Source organism: Rhipicephalus sanguineus, chromosome 7 (assembly GCF_013339695.2).
Source record: "Rhipicephalus sanguineus isolate Rsan-2018 chromosome 7, BIME_Rsan_1.4, whole genome shotgun sequence".
In the NCBI taxonomy this organism is placed as follows: domain Eukaryota; kingdom Metazoa; phylum Arthropoda; class Arachnida; order Ixodida; family Ixodidae; genus Rhipicephalus; species Rhipicephalus sanguineus.
The window spans coordinates 165,332,599-165,360,168 of NC_051182.1; the positions used below are offsets into that span (position 1 = coordinate 165,332,599).

The 27,570-nt window shown below is 45.0% G+C and overlaps 2 protein-coding genes across 2 annotated transcripts; one reads left to right on the forward strand and one right to left on the reverse strand.

Moving 5' to 3' along the window:
- The first annotated feature begins 32 nt into the window (after positions 1–32).
- LOC119399237 (DNA topoisomerase 1-like) lies at positions 33–16,491 on the forward strand. Its single transcript, XM_037666054.2, has 9 exons — positions 33–365; positions 1,981–2,168; positions 3,414–3,696; positions 5,160–5,411; positions 6,249–6,363; positions 8,358–8,485; positions 10,188–10,282; positions 11,019–11,168; positions 16,204–16,491. The coding sequence occupies exons 1-9, from the start codon at positions 33–35 to the stop codon at positions 16,304–16,306; spliced, it is 1,647 nt and encodes a 548-aa protein (XP_037521982.2). The 3' UTR covers positions 16,307–16,491.
- Positions 16,492–17,398: 907 nt separating this feature from the next.
- Positions 17,399–27,211, reverse strand: LOC119400475 (RING finger protein 151). Its single transcript, XM_037667530.2, has 5 exons — positions 27,039–27,211; positions 26,768–26,931; positions 25,339–25,589; positions 23,899–24,157; positions 17,399–21,579 (listed from the first exon to the last, which is right to left on the reverse strand). Exons 2-5 carry the CDS (start codon positions 26,799–26,801, stop codon positions 21,206–21,208), a joined length of 918 nt encoding a protein of 305 aa, XP_037523458.1. The 5' UTR covers positions 26,802–26,931; positions 27,039–27,211; the 3' UTR covers positions 17,399–21,205.
- Between the last annotated feature and the right edge of the window lie 359 nt (positions 27,212–27,570).

A 27,570-nucleotide genomic window follows, 5' to 3' on the forward strand; every position in this document is an offset into this window, starting at 1 on the left:
TAAGAACTCCCAAAGAGTAGCCAATTTGGCGCATGTGGCCACCAACGGCAAACACTGTCACCGATGCTTACCGGTTATACAATACGGGGAAAAAAAGGAAAGAAAACGTGTCGCTTGCAGGTGTTCCGGTGAGGCTGAGCGCCAGTGCTGAGGAAGTGGCCGGCTTCTACGCGCGCATGCTCGAACGCGACTACACGTCCAAGGCAGCGTTCAACGAGAACTTCCTCCGCGACTGGAGAAAGTGCATGAATCGCAAGGAAGCGAAGCTCATCACCGACCTGAGGAAATGCGACTTCCGGGAGATCAACGCGCACTACAAGACGAAGGCCGAGGAGCGGAAGGCGATGACGAAGCAGCAGAAACAGGCCAGTATATCGTGTACTCTCAGAATATTCCAATTTGTGCCACGCATGCGGTCGAGGCACCTTGTGAGAGGGATGAGGTTGAAGCAGGATTGTTTGATTGATTGATTGGTTGGTTGGTTGGTTGGTTGGTTGAAAACATCTCTATTTACACAGGTAGCATGTGGGTGGGCTGCCTAGTCCGGCAGTCCACAGGTTATCAAGGAGTACGGATGTTTGGTCTAGTTGGTTCTTTGCTATAAGTGACGTCATAGAGCATGTAAATACAGAATGTGAAAGACGACAGGATATCCGCTATCCTTTCGTCTTTCACGTCGTTTATACCACTGGTTATCCTTGCCGCGTTGGCGCTCTCTCCACCAGCCAATACTGGCGGTCAGGGTCATCGCTGAGCAGAATGGCCTCCCACTGCTCCACAGAGGGGATCGGATTGGCGTCAACTTAGGGGTTGAATTGTATGACAATTCATGTGGTATGACATATAGCTAGCTCCCCACAGTGCATGCTGGCACTTTGGTGAGTATAGTGTGGGGTACCACTGTTGTAACCATTCTAATGTTTGTTTGCAATCTTCTAAGGGTGTTCTCTTCCATCCTATTGTATATATAGCAGACTCCCTTTAAAGGGAACCTGAAGGGACAAGGAAAATATGTTCCATTTAACAGGAGTTCCGTTTACTGAGAGGTGAACAGGAGTGCAGGATTCAAGTATGAAACCAATCATATTAGAGGAAGTTGTCCCATTTCGTACTTGAATTCCGCACCCCTGTTCTCCTATAATTATTTAAACGGCGCTCCTATCAAACGGAACATATTTCCCTGGTCCCTGCAGGCAGAAAAGTAGCCAGAAATTTTTTTCGGGGGGGGGGGGGGGGGGGGGGGAAGGTTCAACCATCATATTTTTATTACGGGTGAAAAACAGCGCTAAAAAGACGGGACAAGAAAGGACACGAGACCACGGCGCTGACTAACAACCAAATGTGCTTTATTCCTTCAGTCAGCATAAATATACTTCACCACTAACGTAATGAAAATACAGAAAACTCAGCCTGCGCAGAGGCAGTAAGGCGATCAACGAGACATGAGCGCAGGCTGAGTTTTCTGTATTTTCATTACGTTAGTGGTGAAGTATATTTATGCTGACTGAAGGAATAAAGCACATTTGGTTGTTAGTCAGCGCCGTGGTCTCGTGTCCTTTCTTGTCCCGTCTTTTTAGCGCTGTTTTTCACCCGTAATCATGAACCAACCAGCCCAAATGCGTACCCTTCATATTTTTATGTTCGTGCGTGCGTTTGTATGTGTGCGTGTATATATACACATGCAAAATCGAAAAATTCGGGGGGGGGGGGGTTCAACTCCATCAATCCTTCCCCCCCTGGCTACGCCCCTGCCTGCAGGTTCCGCTAAACGAGAGTCTACTGTATATGCGGATTTATGTGGCACTGGATACGCCCGCCTGGTTTTCTATATATAGTGATCTTTCTACACAGTGTAGTGTAGTAAATTATTAGAAACAGTGTACCTACTTTGATTGATTGACTGACTGATTTATTGATTGATTGATTCATTCATTCATTGACTGACTGGTTGTGAATGGTAGCGCTCTTCCTCGTCCACAGGCGATTAAACGCAAACGAGACAAACTGGAGCACGAGTACGGCTACTGCATCGTTGACGGCCACAGACAGAAAGTCGCGAACTTCAAGATTGAACCGCCCGGATTGTTTTGCGGTCGCGGACAGCATCCCAAGATGGGCATGCTGAAACGACGCGTTCAGCCCGAAGATGTCATTATCAACATTGGAAAGTGAGTCACTCTACAGAAGGCGCTTTCGAAGAAACGCGCCCTACTATTGCTATTAAGGACCATATCATCCTCCTTGTATACTGCCATCGTCATCATCAATAATCGAAAGGACACACTGATGGGTTAGTTGGAAGTACATAATTCAGTAGCGCAAATAATAACATGGACGACGAAAGAGCAAGATGGGACACAACGGTAACTATAGGCCAGTGACGTAGCCTGGAGGGGGGGGGGGGAACGCCGGGCCCGTGCCCCCCCCCCTCCCCCGAAAAAATTTTCTGCCTACGCCCCTGCTATAGACATGGTGTTTATTGCACGTGAGTAAGCGCTGTGTCCCGCAGGGCCGTAACTCGGGGGGGGGGTGTTTTGAGGGAGTTCTGACACCCCAAATTTTGTTCATGCTTTAACTTTTCAGGTGACACTAAAATACTTGCACGCCCTCACAGCGACCACCAGTTGCCAAAGTTCGCCGTTCTACACACAAACGCCCCCCGAAAAAGTACGGCCCTGACGTCCCGTCTTGCTCTTTTGCCGTCCATGTGATTCTTTGCGCTACTGCCTGAATTATTATCACCAATACTCATTGCCAGACAAAGGCCCCTACAAGGAATCTCCCGTTGGGCTATCCTGCGTCATCCAACTGTTCCCCACATAAGTTTGCTTATTCTTACCTCATTCAATTCTATGTCGCCTTCAAGCTGTTTGTTTCACATCTCCTTTCTTGTGTATTGAAGGAGTATACTGACACAATTTTGAAAAATGACCCCAAAAGGGACACTTTTCGTTTCCATAGTGTGCATGACCAACGCTCTCTGCACACCGGAGCCAGACAAAACGTATAAACGTCGCAATACTTTACTTTGATTTTAAAGTTTTCGTCGCCAGCATCGCGCGCCCCCCATCTTGACAGGGATTAGCAGGCCGCTCACGCACTTGTGCGTGCTGCTTTCTCACCGCTCAGTTTCCGTTGACGCAATAGCAATAGACAGCACGACTTCCGTTTCACTCGCTGCAGCGGCCGCGTTTCGCTTACGCCAACGTTTTGTTGAATTGCGCCACGTTTGAGCTAAAGAAGTTGGCTGCTAGCCTTACTTCGTATAACACTCCAATGTGTTGCTATCGCATTCAACTGCTTCGCCCTTGCGGCGAAACTGCGACGTTTTCTTTCTGCAGTAAGACGCGAGCTGATGCGTTCACATTGATCCCATTAGTAAGGCACGTACATACCTCATGCTGCGCGCGCAGGGATGCGCCGGTGCCGAAACCACCCCGGGGACACAGATGGAAAGAAGTGCGCCATGACAACAGTGTCTCCTGGTTGGCCTCGTGGAACGTGCTGGGCCGCACAAAGTACGTCAGCCTCAACGCTAGCGCCAAACTGAGGGCCCAGATGGACGTGCGCAAGTACGAGCTCGCCCGCAAGCTCAAGTCCCGCGTGCGTAGCATACGACGCAGCTACGTGAACGGATGGGAGTCGCAAGACATCGGCGTCCGCCAGCGGTCCGTGGCACTCTACTTCATCGACAAGGTGGTTGGGAGCGGATTCTTGAAGGCTGATTGATTTATTGGTTTTCATGAACGTTTCTCCACTTTGCGGGTTTCCGTAGAGTCGATCTGCCATAATTTTTTTCAGACTTCTGTCGTTCCTTCTTTCTCTTTGTCACGATAACAATTATCTGGACACTCCAGGCGTATTTTCGTCATCGGCGTTGGTGTCGCCGTGAGGTTCCGTATAAAGTCCAAAAGCGATGAGATCGCCCCGCGCGTCGTATGTTCTGTGTGCGAGTGAAAGCGTGCGAGGTAAGCCGACCATCGCGGCTCAACCGGAGAGAGAAAACGAGCCGGCCGTCTTGAAGCACGCATGGGAGGTCCCGGAGGGGGGGGGGGGGCGTAATCTTTGCAGGAACTGCGTACTTTGATCGACCGGGCGCGGTAGCGCTATCTTGAGAGGAATTAACAGAACGTTCATACCTTTGTCCGTGCTGTGTTCTCACCGCCCAGTTTGCGTTGAAGCGATAGACAGCACAAAGGTCTCTTCGCTAACTGCAGCATCTGCGTTTCTTTAAGCCGGCGTTTCGATGATCTACGTCAGGTCGGATGCTGAATGAGTTGGCCGATAGCATTACTTTGTATAATGTTTCTAATTTGTTGCTATAGCATTCATTGATTCGGCCTCGGCGGCGAAACTGTGACTTTTCTTTTAGGGGCGAAGCTCCTTAAGGCGGCACCCGTTCGTGCCTCGTAGTCGTAGTAGTGCGTAACCAGTCGTAACGCTAGTACCAGATCTTGACCTCCAAGGCGGTGCCGGTGGGAGATTTTTCCTGTGCGTTGTTGAACAATAAAAAATTCGCAGCGTGCGCGTTAACTAAAAGCCGAATTCTTCTGTCTCTCATTCCCCATTAGCAGCCATTGGCATGTTCCGGTAGGAAACGTTAGTAGAAGTAGAAGTGTAAGTGTTAGCTAAAAGCCGACTTCTTCTGTCTCTCATTCCCATTAGCAGCCATTGTTTACCTCCAAGGTAGTGCCTGGTGAGATTTCTCCTGTGCGTGATTAAACAATAAAAATTTTGTTCAAAACGCCGTTGATTGATGAAATAAACCAATGAAAGACGCCAGATGTTTTGTAAAAGCAAAACGAAAGAACGCCAGATGTTTCTAAAGCAAAACGAAAAGACGCCAGCTGCTTAACGAAAGACGCCAGATGTTTTCTAAAGCAATGGTTTTCTAAACAATGAAAATTCACAGCGTACATGTAAAATTAAAGTGAGCTGCAAGTCGTCATAACTCATCGAACCTTTAGTATAAACGCGCCCGATCTCACGTCGGTGATGATGTACTGGGCAGAATTCACGGAAGATTCACGGTTTACCGATGAACCTCCGCAGCTTCGCCCACTCATCATCATTCACTCCGTGGATATGCTGTGATTTTTTCGTTTCTCGCTTTCACCCTATCCGTTTTCACCCTTTTTTTTTTCTTTTCACTTATCCAGCTCGCATTGAGAGCTGGAAATGAGCGGGAAGATGGCGCCACTGCCGATACGGTCGGCTGCTGCTCTCTGCGAGTGGAGCACATCACGCTACGTGAGACGGACAGCGAGACTGACCCGTTTCTGGTGGAGTTGGACTTTCCCGGAAAGGACTCCATCCGATACGCGAACACGGTTCCGGTGGACGAGCGCGTCTTCAGGAACTTGGAGCTTTTCACGGAAGACCCTAGAGAAGACCTATTCGATTTGCTCACTGTGAGTGAACCGATGCCTCACAAAGAGAACCATTGATATTCCCAGAAGTTGAGGACATCTTCTCTCGGCGGCTGCAACGGTGCCCTGCCTAATTGAATGGGAAATAGGTTAAAAAGATATCTGACAAAAAAAAAAAACTAGTTTTCAAAAGCAACTCCCGGTTTTATACGGCAGATGCCCACTCTAGCGTTCTGGCCAAATTGCGGTATCGCATTATAAAACGCGTGGTTTCCCGGGACGTTTGAAAGCTGCCTATGAGAAAGAAATTGGGCCATGTTGTAAAATATTGGGAAGCTACTCACCTTTTGCTATGCAACCGGAACTTTAAATGAATTTTTAGTGGGCCTCTGCTAAGCGGGGGTCGATTTTCAAAGCTTTTTTTTTGGGGGGGGGGGGGGGGCACCGAGAGATGGCGCCACTTGCACATGGCACATGTGCCAAAATCCCGATTCTCGGATGCAGGGGCGTAGGCAGAACATTGTTTCTTGATCTTTCTTGATCTGAAGTGGGGGCCGGGCAGTTAAGTGTGGCCGAGTGTCAGTCTGTGCTCTGTATCCCATGGCAAAAAAAAAATATTCAGGGGGAGGGGGGGCACGTGCCCCGTGTGCCACCCCCTGGCTACGTCACTGCTCAGGTGAGGCTCGTCAGAGGACGAGCAATACGATTTTCTCAATGTATTTCATCAGGATTGATGCACAGTGAAATTTTAGTACAAATTCATAGTTTGCTAAGGCAGCGAAGGATCTGTCAACAATGAACTGCGATAGTTTATGACGCCATATTCAGCTGATTATATATGTGGCTGCTTGCGTTGAAATTGATGTATGTCTATTGCAGACTGCTGCTCTGAACAAATATCTCAACAAACTCATGGAAGGGCTGACTGCAAAAGTATTTCGTACTTACAACGCTTCTAGGACATTCCAAAAGCAACTGGATGCCATGACTGAAGGTAATAGTCAGTGACGTATAGTACATATGTAAAATTTTCAGTTGCCTAACAGATCTCGCACCAAAAAAATTAGTACTCTCTCCTTTCATTGCCATGAGCACACTAGAAACTATGCAGGGGTAGGGTTACCCTATATATGTATCTTAAATGAGGTTACTGCACATGGCAAAAACTGTCTAGACTAGTTAAATATGACGATGCGAGGCCTAAGTTATGGCGCGGCATTCCATAGACATGTACAGGGTTCTCCATTACGGGGGCCAAGTTTCACCACAGCAACCTCCCCCCAATGGTCGGGTCCGAAAGAAAACTAGCTCCGCAATGGATGCAAAAATGAAAATAAAGTAGGGGTGTGCGAATATCAAAATTTTCGAATACGAATCGAATACGAATATCCACCTTCGAATATCGAATCGAATATCGAATATCAAAGAAAAAATGCCTCCACAGTAACAATATTTTATTTAACATGTAGCTATTTAAAAAAAACATTAACAGCCTGACTGGCAACACAACATACACTGCTTTCTCCAGAACACAATGTCCAGGCTAGCACAATGCACATCACAACACAATCAAATATCATGGCACAATGAAAGTAATGACTAGATGTTATCACAAAGAAATATGAGTTGCTCCACATGATCAGGAAGCAGGCGCTCCCTTCTAACAGAGACAACCCCCCCCCCCCCCCCTGCCACTAAAATGGCACGCTCGCTTGGAACACAAGTAGCTGGTATAGGGAGGTACATGGGGCAAAGCTTTGCCAGACTGGGGTATCTGAAGGTGCCTACAGTCTGCCACTAGTCACATGGGTCACTGTCTTTCTTCAGAAGTCCTCCCGCACAGTGAACGAGTGGTAGTGCGGCACGTTACGGCCGCATAATATTGAAAACGTACGGTTACATGAGCGCCAACAGCGCTGCACGTCGGAGATGCAGCAGCAATAAATCATACGTATTGGGGCGCTCGTCACAGGCAGATATCGTGCCTCCGTGTACTTACGATGTGTATCGCTCCTCTCGGCAACGTTTTTAGCTATACGAACGCAGCAGAAATGTGGAATACGAGTTATTTTATGCATGATAATAGAATCGCATATTTGAATTTTTCGAATATGCGAATTTATCGAATACTCGAAACTTTTCGAATACACGATTTTCCAATCGAATACGAATATTTCGAATGTAATATTCGACGAATATTCGAAACTTTCGAATATTCGCACACCCCTAAAATAAAGTGATGTCGTGCACCTCACAAAGGCCTGCCATTGGTCCCCGGCTTCCCTGTGTAAAGATGGGAAGTAAACAGTTCTCTGAATGCAACATCGGGGTCCTTCGTCACCATTACCATAAAAAAAAACATGCATAGTCATAACCCTGCACATTAAAGAAATGACATGAAATGTCCGACTGAGTAAAGGTATGAGGCAGAATTGGCACCCCCCCCCTGCACCCCCTCTTCCCCCGTGCACACGCCTATGACGCATTTATGCAGCAGCAGATGCTACATCAGCAGCTCGTTTTCCACAAATGCTCGTATAGCAATAAATTTCCACAGTAGAGTCACCACAAATAAAGTTTGCATCATCATCATCATCATAGAGTCACCACAATATCTCCTGCAAGCGACAACATCTAAAACCTTTCTGCCGGCATTAAATCACAACACTTGATCCACTGTTTGGTGCAAGCGAAGCCAAGATTTTAGGACATCATAAAAACTCACCTTCTTTACTGTACAAAACAGAATTATTGTGTTCAACATTAAATTTCAAGCCAGTTGGCAACAAACCAGGCTAACATCTCTGGGATTATCATCTAATTGAAAATTCATTGTAGGAATTCATAATAATTATGCATTTATACTTTTAAGACATCTATATGTTGCACAATTTTCCTGCTGCGAGTAAAGCCTTGATTACGCTGTTTTCTAACGGAGTGTGAAGGCAAATGCTTAATTACTGCTAATTGCCTGCCTCTCACTGACAGATGATATGTCACTGCCCGAGAAGCTGCTGGTCTACAACCGAGCCAACAGAGCAGTCGCCATTCTGTGCAACCACCGACGAGCTGTTTCTAAGAATTTCCGCAAGCAAATTGAAAACATCCAAATGAAGGTGAACATGATATTCACTTACTGATATATATTACAGGCACAATTTACTACAAAGAGTAGGGAAGGGAATCATGAAATGCGTATGTATAATCACAGATGAGAACTCTAGAGGCAAATAGTGTAAATGCTAGCACATTAAAACAAGGGATCCAGCTAGACACTGACCATAATGATTTTAAAACAAATATATTAACATTTTGGCTCCCTCACGGAGCCTTGTTCGCAATGAAAACATTGGGCTTCCGACGGGCGTCTGTCATACCCTCACCTTCATACTATAAGCTCGTAAATTCAACGTGTAGATTCAGGAAAGTACAGTTAAAATACGGTTAACAAAACATTTACGGTGAACCAACACTAGTAGCTATCCAAGAATGTGTTTAGCATGCTGTGATACATTGGTTATATGCAGCACTGTGTTGTAGCTGCGTAATACAGGCAGCGCTTGATTTACCGTCACACCTAACATGTTTGTGGGAACCAACCGCACTTTCAGCCCCACTTTCTCTAGGAGCAGTTCGGAAACTGATGCAGTGTCTCAAATGACAGCTAGTCAAAATTATAGATATCGCGAGATAACAATTCTAGACTGCCCTATCAAGAAGTAGCGGTTAGTTCCCCCCAAAAAAGCTAAGTGCTTTAAAATATGAAATAAATATGAAATTAAATGCAATGAAGGTACAGTTAACATTAAAAGCAACCGCATGCATGCATACACAAACAGATAAACATTGACTGCAAGATGGGCAGCAGAATCTATGCATGATCGACGAAAACTGATAGCGTAAACTCTCACTTATGTGCTAATTTACTAATGATGCTTGAAAATTATTAACGAAAGTAGATCTGCAAAATTTTTTTTTATTGCTAATACTGCTGCAGTCACCCTAACTAAAAAATTGATTGGGTTTGTCTTTAGACACAGTGTTTAGAATGAAGCAAAGCTGAGCCAGTTGGTAGGAATTCATGACTAAAGACAGAAGGCGTGAACACATGGACACAAGAAAGGTCGGGGCAAAAAAATGCCAACTTACAACTCAGCAGCTGGTAGTTACCGAGTAGTTGGTCAACGTTTGTGTCGTCCTGACTTCCCTCTTGTTTACGTGTGTCCCCGCCTACCGCCTTCTATCGTTAGACAAAGTGATCTCGTTTTTAAAGCTCCACGTACAGTCGAACCTCGATATAACGAAGTACCGGTTACAAAGAAGTAAATGAATGATTGTGTTGTCATTCAAACAGTTATAAATATACATTTATAACAAATTTTTGGATATAATGAATGAGGTTTGACTGCATGCACCTTTCCAACAAGGGCTCCTTGAGTGCCGCCAAATTGCCCTCACAACTGTTGTAGATACGTGTGAACCCTCAAAATTGCACTGACGAGGCAGCGGACTCGGCTCCCATGCAACAGTCCAGAAATTAGGTGCTCCTTCTCTCTCATTGAAAGGTCTATGGGAGGCACACATGCCAAAACAAAGCTGCCGTAGGCAGCGCATTACTTTCAGACCACGGAGGTTCAGACTGTCGTCTAAATCTTTCAATCCACCGAGATGAAAAATTCTGAGAGCTGGCAGCAGTGTTGCTTTTGTCAATGAAATTACTGTTGCTAGTTGTGTTTATGATTGTGTAACCACTGCTCGGACCAATCAACACATGTATTGCTTAGCAAGTGTTGCCTGTGTCATCCGATATGTAAACAGATAGAGAAGAAAGAAGAGCACATTCAGAGGTGTGAATTGGAAATTGAGGAGCTCGAGTCTGACTGGATTGCGTCCAAGTCACAAAAGAAAAAATTGTGAGTAATACAGCCATATTTTTCATACCCCCATGTAAGATGTGCGAGAATTTATCCTCACGCGAGATCACATCATGTGCAACTTCAGAAGTGGAAGAGGTGAAACTTCACATAATGTTAAATGGGTAGAATACTTTAAAAGGACGGTACTGCTAAGTCGGTTCCTTATTATAGCGTGTCACTTTAAGAGTCGCAGTACAGCCAATGAATATGCGGCTTGAAGCAGCATTCCTTCCGAGCAAAAGGTGTGCTGGTGTTCTTTACTGTTATCACCGCCTAAGAACAGGTGATTATAAGAAACCTGTCAACTTTTGGTGCAGGTTTAGGTGATTGAAACTAATTCAGTGACATTTTCCACGTTTAGTAATAACCTGTAGCTATGAATGCAATGCCTGTTCCAAACAATCTCTTTTATATGTGTTTGCATTTACTGGAGTGAAACATTAATGTATTTTACGGGCTTTTTATTCCTCTAAACATTGCATCAAAGTTCAGTGCAGCTTTGGCAAAATCCGATTATTACAAACATTCAGATGACAACTAGGACTGCTGGCATCAACATGCACTCTTAAGTTAGTGTGTGCTCCATGACCTAGTGTACTTCTTCGCCTGTTTTGTACCTGTTCTATTTCACTTCAGCAACTGGAATGCTACATTGTGAAAAAGTAAAACAGCTAAACCAAAATGAGATCATCATGAGAAACGTGACACCTCAAGACTATCACGTCTCACCCAGGCAGTTGGATCGCAAGCAGAATCACTTAGCGAAGCTCGAAGAGCAGCTGGAAAAACTGGAACTACAAGCTGTGGACAAGGAAGAGAACAAGGACATTGCCCTCGTCACCTCGAAGATCAATTATATCGACCCAAGAATCAGTGTAGCCTGGTACGAATGTTTCCATGATATCTTTTCTTGCAAGGGAATCTTTCGTTGTAGGGTATAGTGTGTCTCTAGACACACACACACACAAACATCCCCCTCCCCCCCCCCTTCCAATAAACCTTGGAGGGTGGAGGTGTTTGTACCTAACCCATCATTTGGCTATGCCAATGCCTTGAGCTGTCTGTGCATTGTCCATTGTGGAAAATAAAACAAGAGGAATGGATTGAGGGACCTATTAATGCGTAATGAATTGTATATCTATATATGTATAGTATATATACAGGGTGCTTTTTTAGACAATACAGATTTTTAATAAAAATCCTACGACAACCTCTTGCCGTCTTCGCACATGAACTCTACGTTGAGGCGGAAAAACTTTGCCACAGTTAAAATGACACTGTTGCCACTAATTAACAAAAGCTCATTAATTAACTTTTTTAATAATTAACTTGAGGGCATGTGTTTACATTAGAAATTTGTAGTGCGTGCCAATTTATGGCACACCCATTTTTTAGAAATCACGAATGTTGCATATAGTTCTAGATATTCATTATCGAATTTAAAGGGCGGGCACGAAATGCAGCGGAACACCGGGACAACACATGACAGGGAAGTGACGAAATTCGAATGAAGGCGTGCAGAAGCAGAATCTGGCCAGAAAAATGGGAAAACATTCTGAAATACACTAGTAGACAGCTTAATGTTTATGTGCAATGAGTAGTGCTTATGTGTTTCTTTCTTAAACTATAAAGAGGCGTGAATAACTATTTCGCGTGTCTGCAAGAAGATGCCCCAAAGTGGCAGCCCTGAGTTTTGTTTACCAGACAAATAAAAGGTTGATATCGTGGTTTTCTTGTGCGCAGTTCAAAAGAAACGGATATGCACCAAACACCACGCACGAAAATAAGGTGATGCGCGGGCACAAGTGAGATGACTTGCAGCTTTTCATGAAAAAATACGGCCGCGGTGCGCCTTCACTCAAATTTCGTCGCTCCCTTGTGGCTTGCTCCCTTGTGGTCGCGCTTCGTCCACGCTTTGCGCAATCAGTTTCGATTTCACCCTTGACATTCAATGAAGAATATCTCGAACAACGTGGAACTTTTGTGATTTGTAAAAAATAGGTATGCCATAAATTGGTATGCACTACAACTTTCTAATATAAACACCTGCCTTCGATTCAATGATTAAAAAGTTAATGAGTTTTTGTTAATTAGTGGCAACAGTTTCATTGTAACTGCGGCAAAGTTTTTCCACCTCGACGTGGAGAGTGTGTGTGACAACGACAAGAGCCTTACTGTCATAGGATTTTTGTAAAAAATCTGTATTGTCTAATAAAAACACCCTGTATATATATTCAGTGATGGAAGCGACATTTTGCTGTTTGGAGCAGGTTCTGGAGCAGAAAAAATACTAGTTTGGAGCAGCTATTGGTGTCTTCGAAGCAGATGGCAAAATATTCCGAACAACTCCTGGAGTATACGCCTAGTGCGCGCCGACGGAAGCGCCATAGGCGGCGAACTCAATCATAGCTCTCGGGAAAGCAAGCAGACGACCGCCGTGGTTTCCTACGTCATTGTACGTGTGTTTCCACGTTGTTCACGTTTCCGTAGTGGAATAAGCTACGTTCATCGTATGTGTGGTGGCCAAAACTTCAAGGGATGTCGAATAACAATTGCTGTGGAATGGAGTGCTCAAACACCTACAAAAACGCGCCCCGAACACGGTTTTACTTTCTTACGGCAAGGCCTCCTGAGCAAGAGCGACGGAAGCAATGGATCGCCGCTGTTCGTTGGCAAAGACGAGCCGCTTCGTCATTGTGCGGGTTAACACGTCGCTTCTTGTTCTAATGCTTTCGTTCTGTCATATCGGTGCTCGCTGGTTGCACTCGATCATGTTGACACTGGTAGACGACCAAAGTTATTAGCCTGAGCATGCGTTGTTTCGGTTCGACCGCCGTGCAGGGCACTTCGCCCAAACGTTCTATATTTCAGAAGTGTTGTAGTTCGGGCGAGTTGGTCATCGATGAACTTAAAGGGACACTAAAGGCAAATAACAATTTATGTCAGAGTGAAAGCCCAATGTATGACAACTTCTAAAACGGCAGTATTATCAACAGCAATGCCCTACTTACCGAGAAATTAAGCTAAATGTATCACATGATGAGCGCCACGGGTGGGACATTTTCGAAGTGATCCCGATGACGTAGGGAAGTCGGCCTACAATAAATCACTAGTAATCAAACTAGCAGCAGTAAAAAAAGAACATTTCGAGCATCAAAAGACGTAATAAAATGCTGTTTGTTCGTTTCCGCTTGATTCATGGAAAACAAAACCTCCGTGGCGTTGCCATGGGGAACGGCGCGCGTGGTTCAAAGGTTCCGTTTTCGCCGAGCTGTGCCTCGCCCGTCTCAGTGGTAGTTTCGGGATCGCGTACTGCCATGCGTGTTTTGCGCGCTCGTGAAAGTCGCTCTGACAGGAAGTTTGACAAAATGCCGCATGCGTGTGATATTGCCGGATGCCCGAATGGTGCACAACGCCAGCGCCGCCGCAAGGAAACCGGTGTGTCTTTTCACTGGGTGCCGCGGAATGAACCCTTACGCTCGATGTGGCTTAGTGTCATGTCATTGCGCCAGTGTGCTGAACAGTCAAAACCTCTGCGTGTGTGCTCGCTGCGGGACTGCGGCAAGCTTCGATAGCTTCGATGGCCCGTTGTTGCTACTGTGGGTCCCGCTACTTCCGCTCTGCTGCTACTAGTGTCGGCGGCCGCGCAGTAAAAGCGGGCAACGTTGGGCACGGCAGCAGTGACGTATGAAAGTCGTATTTTCAGGCGGCAGATTTGAAGCGCGCTAACGCGATGCGGACCACTAAAAACGTGATTTTATTTCAAAATAAGCACTTCCTTGGCATAAAAGTAGCACTACGAGGTTTCTGGATCGTTATTTCAACAATCAACGTCGACTTAATATTTGCCTTTAGTGTCCCTTTAACTTGTACTAGCGCGGTACATGTACCGCGCTATTACAAGCTAAGTTCTATATTTATTATTTACAGAAACAGAAATGCAGCAATGGTTGACTTCAGAAAGAACAAGAAGTGATTGAGACGTCCCCTTTGTAAACAAAACAAAGCGGATGTTCATCACGAGCTGCACCTCATAGCTGGATCTTGTTACGCTGGTCAGCGCGACGCACCTTTGATATTCGCCGACATGATGATTCACTCCACGAGGACGTTCGTTCTCCTCCACAGTCGGTCATCACATGTCTTCTCGGCGACCCTCTTCAAAACTTGTCACTGTCATCTCTTGATACTTAACTCACAGCACTAGATCATCAAACAACACGTCTTCTGCGGTCGAGCGAACGATGCTATCACTAGAACGACATAACTTGTTCGCCGACTAACTCCTCACTGACTGACTCTGCCCCCGCGCGCTTGCCGCGCTTGCATTGCCTGTAACAGCTCGCGCCTGGGTTCGGGAAGGTGCGTATGATTCGTCTGTGCGTAGCACAGCGAAAGCTAGGGAAAGGGTGAGATCCTCTCACCGATTCGTCTGAAGAATCAGACGGCGCCACTGGCTCGGCTTTGCTTTCTCGAATATCCCGATCTTTCGTGTTCGTTGGCTGTGTCGGTGGCGTCTTCTGCGGAGAGGGTAAGAGGTGCGCGGGCACGCTCCCGGCGCCTTTTTTTATACTTGTTTTTTCGATGCGCGCGCTCTGTCGCGCACGAACCATCGGCACCAGGCGACCAGGCTTTCATGCCGTCGTTCGAAATCGGCGACGTGCACTTAGTTAAGCGCTCGTTCGTGACACATCGTGCACAAGTCCACTTTCGTAGAGGCCCGCGCCTTTCCTGCGGCTGCCAGTGCAGAATTAGTTGTCTGGCACCCGCACGAAGGGGAAATAGCAGCCACGAACTTCATTCATCTCCTCACACAAAGCTGTGCAAAGCGCTCTCGTCTGCTCGGCTTCCCGCACGTACTGTCGGCAGCGCCCGCTAGGTGGCTATCAGTGGCGCCTCTATAGGCGGTGCACAAGGCGTATAAAGCATCATTTAAGCATGCCATAAATATTAATACTATTAGTTATTAAATATATTGCACATAAAATAATCACTTCAAATTGCAAGGAACAAATAATTAAGCAGATGGATGGTCATTGAATACTAAGTAAGATGAGCTATACACTTAAGATACCAGTACTTGTGGCAGAAATTATATAAAAGCGATAAAATTGAGCACCAAATTGTAAACGTAACCACAAACACATATAACTGCCACCAAAGCAGCAGTTTATAATCGATACAAGATCAAAGCAATCTGCTATTTTCAGATTTCACTAAAATAGCCTGCATTGAAAATTAAAAAAAAAAAAACTGCTAAATGAGCTATACAGTTCATATACCAGTTCTTGTGATATAAATGAGACTGATAAGCTGATAAATGCAATCAGTCACACATCACAGTTGTCACAGCAGCAGTCAGTAATCAGTATGTTATAGAACTAATCTGACACACTTGTCAGGTACAATCACATAGCTAAATCAGATATATATCGGGCCAGTACTTGTGGCATTGTCAATAATACGATAGTTTGCCGCTAGTATACTATTTGCACACTAGCATACTAGGATGATAGTATATACAGCTTGTTTTCGCTTTCGTTTAGGCTGGCTGGATGGTCATGTGGTTAAAGATTGTTGTTTTCAGTTTCCCAGCGCCATGTCGGAGCAGGTTCGGGGTAGTTACCAACAAAAATGACAGTTTGAAGCAGCATGTAGCAGCATTTCTCTTTTGGAGCAGTTTGGAGCAGCACTGTATATGTAATGTATATATATAATAACATATAATAAATGTCTATTAATATCTATTAGGCCAAGGAAGGCATAGGCTGCATTGAAGATTTTTAAAATTGACAATTAGCTGTATAGAGAATCAGAATAAGGTGCAGCTTTTCATCATAACAGCATGTTATGGCGCCCTTGATGACATAAAAGCAGTGTCGCTTAGGCAAGCTTTCGTGCAACCTTCTTCATTCCAGGTGCAAAACATGGGATGTCCCGATCGAGAAAGTGTACAACAAGACGCAGCGGGAGAAGTTTCGCTGGGCCATAGAGACGACCGACACCGATTTCGAATTTTAGAGCCAAGGTCCGATTTTCTGCTTGGCAAAGCAAGAGAGCTTCAGAGCAGTTACAGCAATTAGAACTTAAAAGTTCCACAACAACGGACAAACGTTCCCGGTGCATGAACAAGTGGTGTACAGCCCATATGGGCATCAGCAAAATCATTTCCAAGACACACTTGGTAATCCCACAAAACTCCTGTCTGGCAAGCCTTGTAGTATGTATATATATAGTACAGATATGTCAGTTTTCTTGCTGGAAAACCCTTCACTACTGCCTTCACTTTTTCCTTCAGACATTATGTAACCAGCCAAGAACCCATGCACCAGCAAGGGTCACAACACTCCTCTTTTTTCAAAGCGTACAGTATGGTGCCATTTGTCACCTGCACAAAAATGCAGACATGTTTACCACTTGAAATTGTTTCATAAGCACTATCACGACCCAATTGTTGATGAAGAACCTTGTTTGCAATGAGCTACTTGTACATGATGCTACATGAACAGGAAATAATTTTCATGGCCCTTGTATCTTTGCCCCTTTCCTTTTTTTTTTTGCACAGGTAAAGTTCATATACATTATTGTTCCGAGTATTTCAAGATTGCTATGGTGTAGACTGACGTGGTGCCTAGAACTGTCTTCACCAGCTTATGTCGATGTCCACTGCAGTATGAAAGCCCCTCCCAAAGATCTCCCATGACACCTATTGACACCTTCCTGAACATGCAAATTTTGTCTAGCCACATAGTTCTCGGTCACCAACTACGCTTTCCGTCCCTTGGCATTATTAGACCAGTGGTTGCCCGCTTTATGCATCATATGGCCATTTCTACAGTACATAGCTGGGGCTTTAAAGCCCTAAAGCTCTTGAGACAGTGAGCGGAAGTTTGCACCACTGTCAAAGGCCTAAATCTCCGTGGCAGCTATCTATAAAAGTGTTCGAAGAGTATACTTCGAGCTTGCACTGTTCGAAAAACATTCATCTGAACACTAACTGTTGCATCTGTACTCTGAAGAAACTTCTCTCACATTTGTCCATTATACGATATGAAAATGGAGAGACCATTTCCACAGAACTTACTTGCAGCAAATGTGTGAAATTAGCAGAGATTACTAGAAAAAATTTATTCACCATAATATAACTTATGGCAGTACAAAAAATAATATCGAAGCAGGAGTCAATACAAATAGCAACAAACGCACAAATTTCCTTACAAACAGCAGATAATACATAATACTATATAGACATTTACATAGTGCTATATAGCACTTTATATGGCATATGAGTATATTATGAGTATATAGCACTTCATCTTAAAGGGACACTAAAAAGAAACAATGAACCAGTTTAGATCGATAAATTGGGCTCTGAGAACTCTAATTTTGCCGTCATAGGTTTATTAATAGACGAGAAAATCAAGTTCAGAGTTTCATTTTTAATTTTCGCAGCGAAATCTCTCCGCATAACGTCACGGATTTTAAAGTGTACTTTTCGTATTTTGGCGCCATTAGCTCAACAAAATTACCCCAAACTTGGTATGTTAAGTCTATGGCCCTCTCAGAGGACAATGTACTTAGCTTCTACCGATTAGGAACTACGTAGTCCCTAGTAGGCGCCATCAAAACATGTGACGTCACGGCGAATGGTGCGGAAACTTCAAGGTGGCGTCGCCACCCACATTTTGTTTTGGCGCCTTTTCTCGATTACTAAGAGTCTTCTCGCAGAAAGCGTGGTGTGTTTGGTATCGTGAAAGAGTACTTTACTAATATGAGAAAAATCGTTTTGCTCTTAAAGGGACACTAAAGAGAAGCAATGAATTGGTTTAGATTGATAAAGTGTGCTCGGAGAACTCTTGTGCAGTTTATTTCACCACCATAGGTTTATTATTAGAGGAGAAAACGAAGTTCAAAGTTTCATTTTTAAATTTCGCGCCGAACTTTGTAATTCGTGACGTAAAAGGTTTCAAAGAGCATTTAACGTATTTTGGCGCCACTGGCTCGACGAAATTTCCACAAACTCGTTATGTCAAGTCTCTGGACCCCTCAGAGGACAATGTGCTTCGATTGAACCAATTAGGAACTACGTAATTAGGAACTACGTAGGCCCAAGCAGGTGCCGTAAAAAATATGTGACGTCACAGCAAATGGTGCGGGAATTCAAAGGTGGCGTCGCCACCTGTATTTTCTTTTTGCGCGTTTTCTCGTTTATTAAGCGTCTTCTCGCAGCAAGCGTGGTGTTTTTGGTATCGTGGAAGACTACTTTACTAATGTGAGAAAAATCATTTTGCTCTTTAGTGTCCCTTTAAGTGTCTCTTTAAGCACCTTGTTGAAGATCACATGGAAATTTTGTTGTTGCTCAAGTCACTCAGGAGTTCAATAAAACAAAACACCGTGGACAAGTTATATTTCGCTGTCTAATGCTTCAAACAGAAACCACTTAAAGTGATAGACAGCAATTCACCCAGATTTCACAGCACTTGATTAAAAACCTCACTTTTGCTCACTCTTTCCACCAATGAGTGCCACAGTGAAGATAAGCTGCTGAAACACACCTTTACTGTCATGACAACAGTTAATGCCACAAAATGGAAAAAATAATGATAATTGAGGTACACAAAACTAACATAAAATTATTGTATAGAAAAAATATCACAAAGGCACATGTTTATGACAGCTGGGAGACAATTATCACAAGAAGCAATACAAACACTGCACTAAATTGCACAAAAAGGGGTCTACCAGCTCATCTAAGACAACAACCAATGGTCGACGAGTTGCTGTGCGAATATAAGACAGGTTCAATCAGAAAATTTGAGCTGCATTTCTTAGAGTTACATCTGCAATATTAAAAACGGTGCCCTTAAATTTTTCATCTCACACTCAAGCAGATTACTGCTGCTCATATTTTAACATCCGCCAGTTCTATACCGGCTCCCCACACATTTTCGCAGTTTTGTTTTGTACTCTTTGCCCTTCCATGGTGAATATTATGTATGAAACGTACAAAGTCAGAGAAAGTGTGTGAATCAAGGCTTTTACACAAATCTCTCAGGCAAACACACAGCCTTACTACTTAAGGTTTCTGAGGGTGCACATCCCATTAGAACTACAACAAAATTTACAATTTTGCCAAAAAATCTCTGGTAGATCACTGTGCTTCCTAACATTGGCTGCAGTTTATGAGGGTCAGGGGCATTTCTTAGGCATATTGCAAGTATGCAAAGGAAACGATTATCACAACTCCTCTGTTCACAATCCTACAGAAGAGATGAACAAGTTTTACTGGCATGCGCAAGCAGTCTCCAGCTGAGGTGGGTACATCATTCCCATGGGCCCTGGTCAGGAATGGACAATTATTTTCAGAAAAGCTGCAAACCAATGCCTTACATTTCACTGCTTTAGCTAAAACAGATGAAGTTCAGAGAACAGCGACATCAATTATTGGCAAGCGGTTATAAAATTGTAAAGTTTGTGCGTTTCATTCTTTAGTGATCTCCTCGAGCTTTTCTCAAATAAAGATTCCCTTGCTTTCAATTGCCTAAAACTGGCTTCCTTTTCTAAATGCAACAAGATTTTCACAGCTCAAACCAAATGGCGGCAGAGTTCTCTGGATATTGGGTTAGAAATCGCTTGCGACTTCACCTTTATATCAAAATGCCATCACCTGTAATCTGTAAAATTTAGCTTTCTTACATGCCACTTCCAGTCATATCAGTATGGCAGTCTTCCAATGGCTGCATTTTTCGTTTTCAGACCGAATGTTTAAGAAAATCGGTGTTTGCTCCAAGTTTTCTTCAAAGCTGTGCGTTGTACAGTGCAGAAAGTTACCTGTACAAGTGATTTGTCCTGCGGCCTTAAAGAAACTTAATAAAAAACTATAGGTAGCGAAAAGCTCGCCGACCTTCTAGGAATTCATGCAACCAAGGAGCAGACTGTGGTACAAGTCACTTCCATGTTCACCAAGAAACTGTGTCATCCAGGAGCCAAACAGTAATCCCAGAGACAAAGAGCTACCACTATGACTACCTCCAAGGTCATTTGCATCTGATGAGCAGCTAAGAAAGATGCTGCAAAGGATTTGTCTATTTCAATGAACCTGATGACAATATTCCTGCAACAGCCCAGTTTCACAATATAACAAGCAGCTTGTGAGGTATGTTTGATTCTCTGTACCCTGGAAGAACACTTAAAACACGTTTTAAGAAGGAATGCTACACTTAAAAACATTTTTTCTTTATATTTTTGATGGAACTTGCAGAGATTTCTAGCTTATTTGTGTGCCAATTTCAAGCATTTTTCTAGTACAATACGTATCTTAAATTGTCAAGCACTCTTCACGCCTTTTAGTAAGCAAGATCTTTCCTAAACTGAGAGAGTTACGAAGCAAATTAGCATATTACAATAGTGTGGCATGAGAATTGTATGCAATATAACAAGAATGGATTTTCTAAACCCATCTGAACAAAAGTTACAGCATGTTGAACATTTGTGAGCGAAATCATGGCCCGACATCAACTCACTCACAAATGTTTAACATATCATAACTTTTGTTCGATAGGCTTAGAAGATTTATTCCCGTTTTCATTCCAGATTATTACAATATGCCCATTTACTTGGTAACTCCCCCAGGTTAGGAAAAATCTTGCCCACAAAAAGGCACAAGTGCTTGATATTCTAGGAACTGCATAATGTACTACAAAAATAATTACATTATCAAAATCGGCACCCAAACGTACAAACACTCAGAACGTTTAATCAAAAGCATTCATGAATTTTAATTTTAAACAAGTGTTTTAAAGCGCAGTTTCCCCCTTTTAACAGGCAAACAAAACGGTTTCAAAAGAGAAACAAGGTGGCGACTGCAGATGATTAAGAAACATTGACAAGTTTCGGTTTCAATTTAAGAAGCAGTTCGGACTAAGGTACATCGGAGAAGGACTCTTCCACATCGGGTGAACCTTCTGAGAGGTCAGATTCACTGTCATCCTCTCCAAAAATTTGCATTGTTTGGGTGCCAAACAAAGCACCTAGATTGATGGTGCTGGTGCTGTGGATGCTGGGATGTTGGACGATTCGGCTCGGCCTCGCTGCAGCCGTTGTTGACTGATGATTGTGCGGCCCAGGGGCGGTCAGCCTATTGGCCGAGCGAAGTTGTTCGTTCAGGTCACCGATGCTGCTCTCCAGAACCACTGCCGTATCGCCCAAGCGGCGCAACGTGTCGCGGAGCCGGTTCAGGGCTTCTGTTGCGTCCGCGGCCTTCTGTCGCCAATCGTCACACTCGGATGTGGCTTCTGAAAATTTGTGTCAATGTTGAATGGATCCTCCACAAAATAAAAACTCTCAAGCTCCCTTATGTATTCACCTAAGATGACTCGAGGGCAAAAGACTTCTTTTTCTTCTGTCAATGTATTGATCCTCCCTCGACTCCCTCCGAAAGCTTTCTGCTTATAACGTGGCTTTGCACTGCCTCCAGGATCGAAGGCATTGCAAGCTTTCTGCACCTCACTTGGTTTTACGCTGCCTCCATGATCAGCTAACCTTTGACCAAGCGACGACACGTGATGACGTCATCGTGTGGAGTCATGATTACATCACAAATTCTGGCGATCTGCGACGTCATCACGTGACGATGACTTTTTACATCACTTTTTACATCACGATGACTTTTTACATCAACGGTCAATTTTCACGTCTGATGAGGCATCTAAGGCTTTCGCCTTAATGTGAACAATCGTATTCAGCCTGCCTTATATCCACTGCAGGACGAATGCCTCTCCCATATATCTCCAACCCACCCTGTCCTAAGAGAGCCAATTTCATTTCATGCCTGCAAATTTTTTAATTTCATCGATAATTGTTTGCCGTCCTCGGAGGCACTCGGTATTCGTTACAACATTCTCACCGACCATCTGTTATCTGTCCTTGTCATGACGTGACCTGGAATGGAATGGAATGGAAAAAACTTTATTTCGTATCCGACGCGTTTGTGGGCTGGGCTCCCGCCTAGGTGTCGGCTAGAAGGTCTTTTTTCTTTTTAATACCTACTAGGATATCAGCTACCCCTGTTTGCTCTGATCCACTCTGCTGTCTTCCTACCTCTTAGAGTAGCCCATCATTTTTCGTTCCATTCACCACTCAGTGTTGCTTAGCTTGTTCGACAGACGTGACGAGAAGCTCATACAGTGTCATGACGTCAGGGTTCAGTAGGCACCGAAACTAGCTTTTAAGAAAGCGCTGTAACTACTTTTTCAGGGTGCACTCGCGCTTAGCAGTACGTTTTCTAGGCTCTTGAGGGCTTGGCCTTTCATTTAATGTAAACAAGCGAGTACTCAAAATTTTTGTGCCAGTACCCCTGACACAAATATTTTGGAGGAGGAGGAAATAACTTTTATTTAAAACAGCAAGATTGGGAGGGATGGGCTCCCTTCACTTGGTGGCAGCCACGAGTCCTTGTGTTCTGGCAGCATCCTCTGCTTGCCAAAGGACTTGGAGTTGCACTTCTGGGTCTGCGCTTAGCAGTGCAGACTCCCGCTGCTCTCCGTTAATGTATCTTATTTTGCTCTGGCACTCTGAGGCAAGCCCACGATATATGATTCAGGTCTGTCTTTGATGACAAATCCTACACATATCCGAGTATAACTCCGGGGGGTAGTAGTGCTACACGACCGGATTCGGGAACGTGTTCACCTGTAAGAGGTGCCATGCCGTCGCCTGCTGCTTGCTTAGAGAGGTGAGGGCCGGAGGAAAACGGGCCCTTCCTAGCCTGTAGTGTTTTGTAATCTCCTCATAACTAACCACGCGGTCTCTCTCTCTTAGCCTGTTTGGTGTGGCGTTTTTTTGCTGAAATATGTTGCTGGAGGCCTATTAGTCATAACACGGCACATCGCTTGCTGCAGCGCATGAGAGAATTAATTACAGTCTGTTTATTACCGACCAGTCTCCGTTTCGGTTTGGGAGAGCTCCGAGAACGACAAGGCACCGTGTACAACTAACACCACCTAGCGTGTGAAACGGAGCACTTGCACGCTCCCTGCCTCGTCTGCTAGCGTTCTTTCGCGTGCAGCATGTGCAGCGCGGGGTCGTTGCCGTCATCGTCATTATCGGCACCTGGTGGCAAAGACTTTCTTGAGGTTTCGACACGTTCGCCGCAGGCACGGACTCGTGAGCAGCCGCCAAATAGTGAGTTGCCTGCTGGCGCAAGCACGGCAAAAGCGCAATGGCAACTATGACGCTGATTTAGCTGGGCATCTCAGAGCTCGGCCGCAGTGTGACGTCGCAGAAGTTTGGGGGTTACCTTCAGGTCACCTTGTACGATTGTCAATGTCACGAGGTGCGGCATATAGCGCTGGAACGGGCACGCGAACTTCAAGATACGTATAAGTTACCTTCCAAGCTGTATTCGCTGTTCAGATCTGACAGATGATATACGCATGTTCACGAGAATCAATCCCGCAGGCTATCTCAGCCGCGAAATTTTGCATCAGTACCCCTTTAAGACAGGTCATGTTTCATCTTTGCTCAGCATGTGATGCTTCTCAAGTGCTCGTTAAAACAATGCAAGACGTAGCAAGCTGACATAGCTGGCAAACCCATAGCAAAACATTACTCACCGTCTAGCTTACGCTTGAGTTCATCCACACAGCTGTGGCTTTTGAGGCGGCCCCGTGTGAGAACCAATCCACAACCCTTCTCGCATGTGACCTCGCGTAGTGGACACTGCTTCACGTGAGATTCTAGCAAACGTCGTTGACACCGATGTTCGCAGGCTTCGTGTGGGCAGCTTACTTCATGAAACTCGCACGCACTCGTGTGATGCACAAAACTTTCCGCAGGTACACGGGCATTGCAGCCAGCATTTCGGCACTTCACCTACAACAAAACAGTACAAGCATTGAAAGGATTTAAAGAGAACAGTTGATTGACGCACAAGACGAAGAGGACCACAGGACAACACACTGACCTGTCCTTTCTCTTGTGCTTCCATCTTTTGCACTGTCTTACAAATGAACGTTAACCAACTTGCCCAGTCTCGGATCCTTTTGCACTCAGCACAATCTCATTTTTCATACACACAGGCGGTTGAAGTTATGTTGAAAAAAGAAGGTGCCGTGTTAAGTCTTTGACATGTGATGCCATTTACTGTAACACTGTTTTCCTAAAGAGACCTCGGCATAACGTACACGTGGTCACAAAAACACAACACTGAGCATACCAACTAGCCTGCTGGTTGGCATAAAAATACCGGTGAGTAGAAGAACCTTTATCTTAAAAGAGGATTTCACCATAAACGTGCTTGCACGTAAAGTGCACCTTGCTGTTGTGGCGTCATTCTCCACGAGCAGGATCTGCAACTCTCGTACTCTGGTTGAAATCTCTATAGTCTTTCCAGAACACAACACACATTGACACAATTTTCGCTGTTTTGAAGGCAAAGCATTCGCACTTTTGGAAGCACGTAACCACTGATGCTGATTTTTGCTCTATTCCAATAATCATTACACTTAAAAAGACCTTGCTTTCAAGTTTTTATTAGCATAAGATAGAATGCGATAGATAAACAGCAAAAGTTCTGGCGACTGACGACAAATATTTTATCATCGTTTTTGAATTGATGCTCACAAAACACACAAAAAATAATAATTGTGACACAATGGCCAAAAAACCAGCCAATCACCGGCACTTTAGGCGCGGACTGGCAACCGGCTCACTGTCTAAAGAACTGGCCGGGCCAGTCAAAAACCAGGCAGGTGCAAAGCCTAGATGTTGTGTGATCCCACAAGTTATCTCGCCTTCAAATGTTCAACGATACGAGAAACAGCGCGACACACGGGACAGTGAAAGAGACGGACCAAGCGCTTGGTCCGTCTCTTTCACTGTCCCGTGTGTCGCGCTGTTTCTCGTATCGTTGAACATGTACCAACCGGCCCAAATACGCACCTTAGTTCAAAATGTTGTGTCATTACTCCTTGAACGTTACTGCTGTTTGCCTTTGTGTTCCATACGAACCGAGCAAGTTGTCTGTCCACCTCTTGATTACAGTGTCTGCTCACCTTGAGAGAGTTGAGCATGTTTCGTACAAAAGGCGGTACAGGTGTAACGGCCGAGATGCCCCGCTTGCGGCATATCGGGCAGCTGTTGTCCTTGTGGACCCACTCCCAGATGCAGCGGCGACAAAAGACGTGGTGGCAGGGGCACTCGACGGGATCGCGCAGCACAGAGTGGCAGATGGCGCAGATCAGCTCCTCGTAAGGCATGGGGTCGTAGTCTTCCAGCGACAGCTCTGGGACTGCACCGAGAGGGGCTATCGGGCCATGGCCATGAGTATATGATGTGTATATGCCAGATGAACCATGAGTATATGACAGATGTACTAACCAACTTGCACGCAACTGATATGTCAGTCTTGTCCACAGATGTACAGTGCTGTCCACTATTAGGGTGAACGTGGCTCAGTGTGGCCGCGCATCGAATCGAAGTGGCACAGGCACAAACGAGCTCGCTTCTCTTGCTGTACTACAGCCAAGCAAGAGTGGCACCATGGCCATGGTGGCGACTAGGGAGCGGCACACTCCAGCAGAAGTACACCCAGTTGGTCCCTCTGCTGCTACGCTTCCATGCACGGCCACTACGGATACAGTGGCACTGCATGGCCACGGTGTGCAGTGTTCGCCCGAAGAGTGAACAGCACTGGACATAGACTGAGCAGATAAGAATCAGCGATTCCAAATGCAGAGCGATCAATAAAAAGTGCCATAGAGACTGAACACCTTGCACACATTTTTTAATTATGATACTGGAAGTGGTGACATGGCTGGTATCAAATGAAGCCTGCATTGGATGCAACCTGCATGCGTTTGACCCAGTCTTCTCGTGCCACTTGAAATTTCCGGTGAAGGCAACAACGGAACGAGGAGCAATGATAGCAGTAGTAGAGGTACAAGTTGAGCTAGTTGGCACGAGTTACTGACTTAAGGCATATCTAATTAGCGCAAAACTGAACAAAGGACAACTCAAAGGAAACAGTTGAAGTGTAGCGCTGCATCCTGCGTTTCCTCTGTATTGTCCTTTTTTTTTTGCACTAATTATATATGTCTCAAGTCAGCAATGATAGCATGCATAAAGATTCCAAAGAAATGTGCTCCAATATAGTTCATCAGTGCATTTTGGCTGAGCGGAGATGCCGAAAGTCTCCTTTTGATCAAGGGCAGGCTCAATATTCCTGGAAGGGAGATGGGGTGAGGGCAGCTCACATGGGCTGCATTTTTTGTGCATTTGCTGACCACCAGGCAAGAAGGGTACCACCTTTAAATTTTGGTGGAAAGAAAGGGGGGGGGGTGACGTTCCGTGTGTGTTGGGCGCATTCGCCTTCGTTTGTTTCCGCGCGACACCGTGCATTGTGAAGAGTAGTCGATAGTAAAGCGGAGTGTGCACTTTTCATTTTACAACTAGAAAGAAAAAGAAGTATGCAGTAATGCTTACATGACCCAGAGGATGGCGACCTCCGCCGAGCCATACTTCCTCAGAATTCGGAAAAGCCCGCCAAAACGACAGGGCCTGGGAGAGAGCGAAAGTTCGTCGAACGCAAGACCACCCAACCGGGTGAACTACCTGGCTGGCTACAGATGACAAGATATCAGGGGCACCTAATAAATAAACATTTAAAGCATTGTGAGTACCACACTAGCTACTGCGGTAGCGCGACAATGAAAAATAAACGTATCGAATGCAGTTCCACAAAACATCTACATACCAGTAACCAGAGGTATCCTGCAAGGCTTGAATCCGCGAAGTTATCGTAGGCTGATTACTTCAGCGCCGGAGTAGCTTAACCGTTTGCACTTGTAGTGATCGCTTCCGACAGTTTTTAACTTCAACCACTTCAGCCATCAGCGTTCTAGTTCTAATGAGAAAACAAAAGACAATGACGAGCAGGAGAGGCGAGAACTAGAGAAATGACACGCGCTCAGCCTCAACGCTTGTCGACGCAGTCAGTCAGGTGCTGCCCTCTGCAGGACATTTTTGCCAGCGGAGATCGGAGACGTGATTTCACACCACCGATCTTCACTGCCAAAAATGTTCTGCGAGAAAGCAGCCTCTGACATAACGAGTCGAGAAAAGAAAGAAGAAAAACAGACACGAGTTTGTCACCCGACGATGTAATTATCTAAAGGACTAAACTTCTGCCCAACCAGAAAATCTGTTGACGAATTTCACTTACTCCGAGACCTCGACAACTTCGCTAGAAACTTGAGGTTGCGCGAATATTTCTTGGACAAGCATTC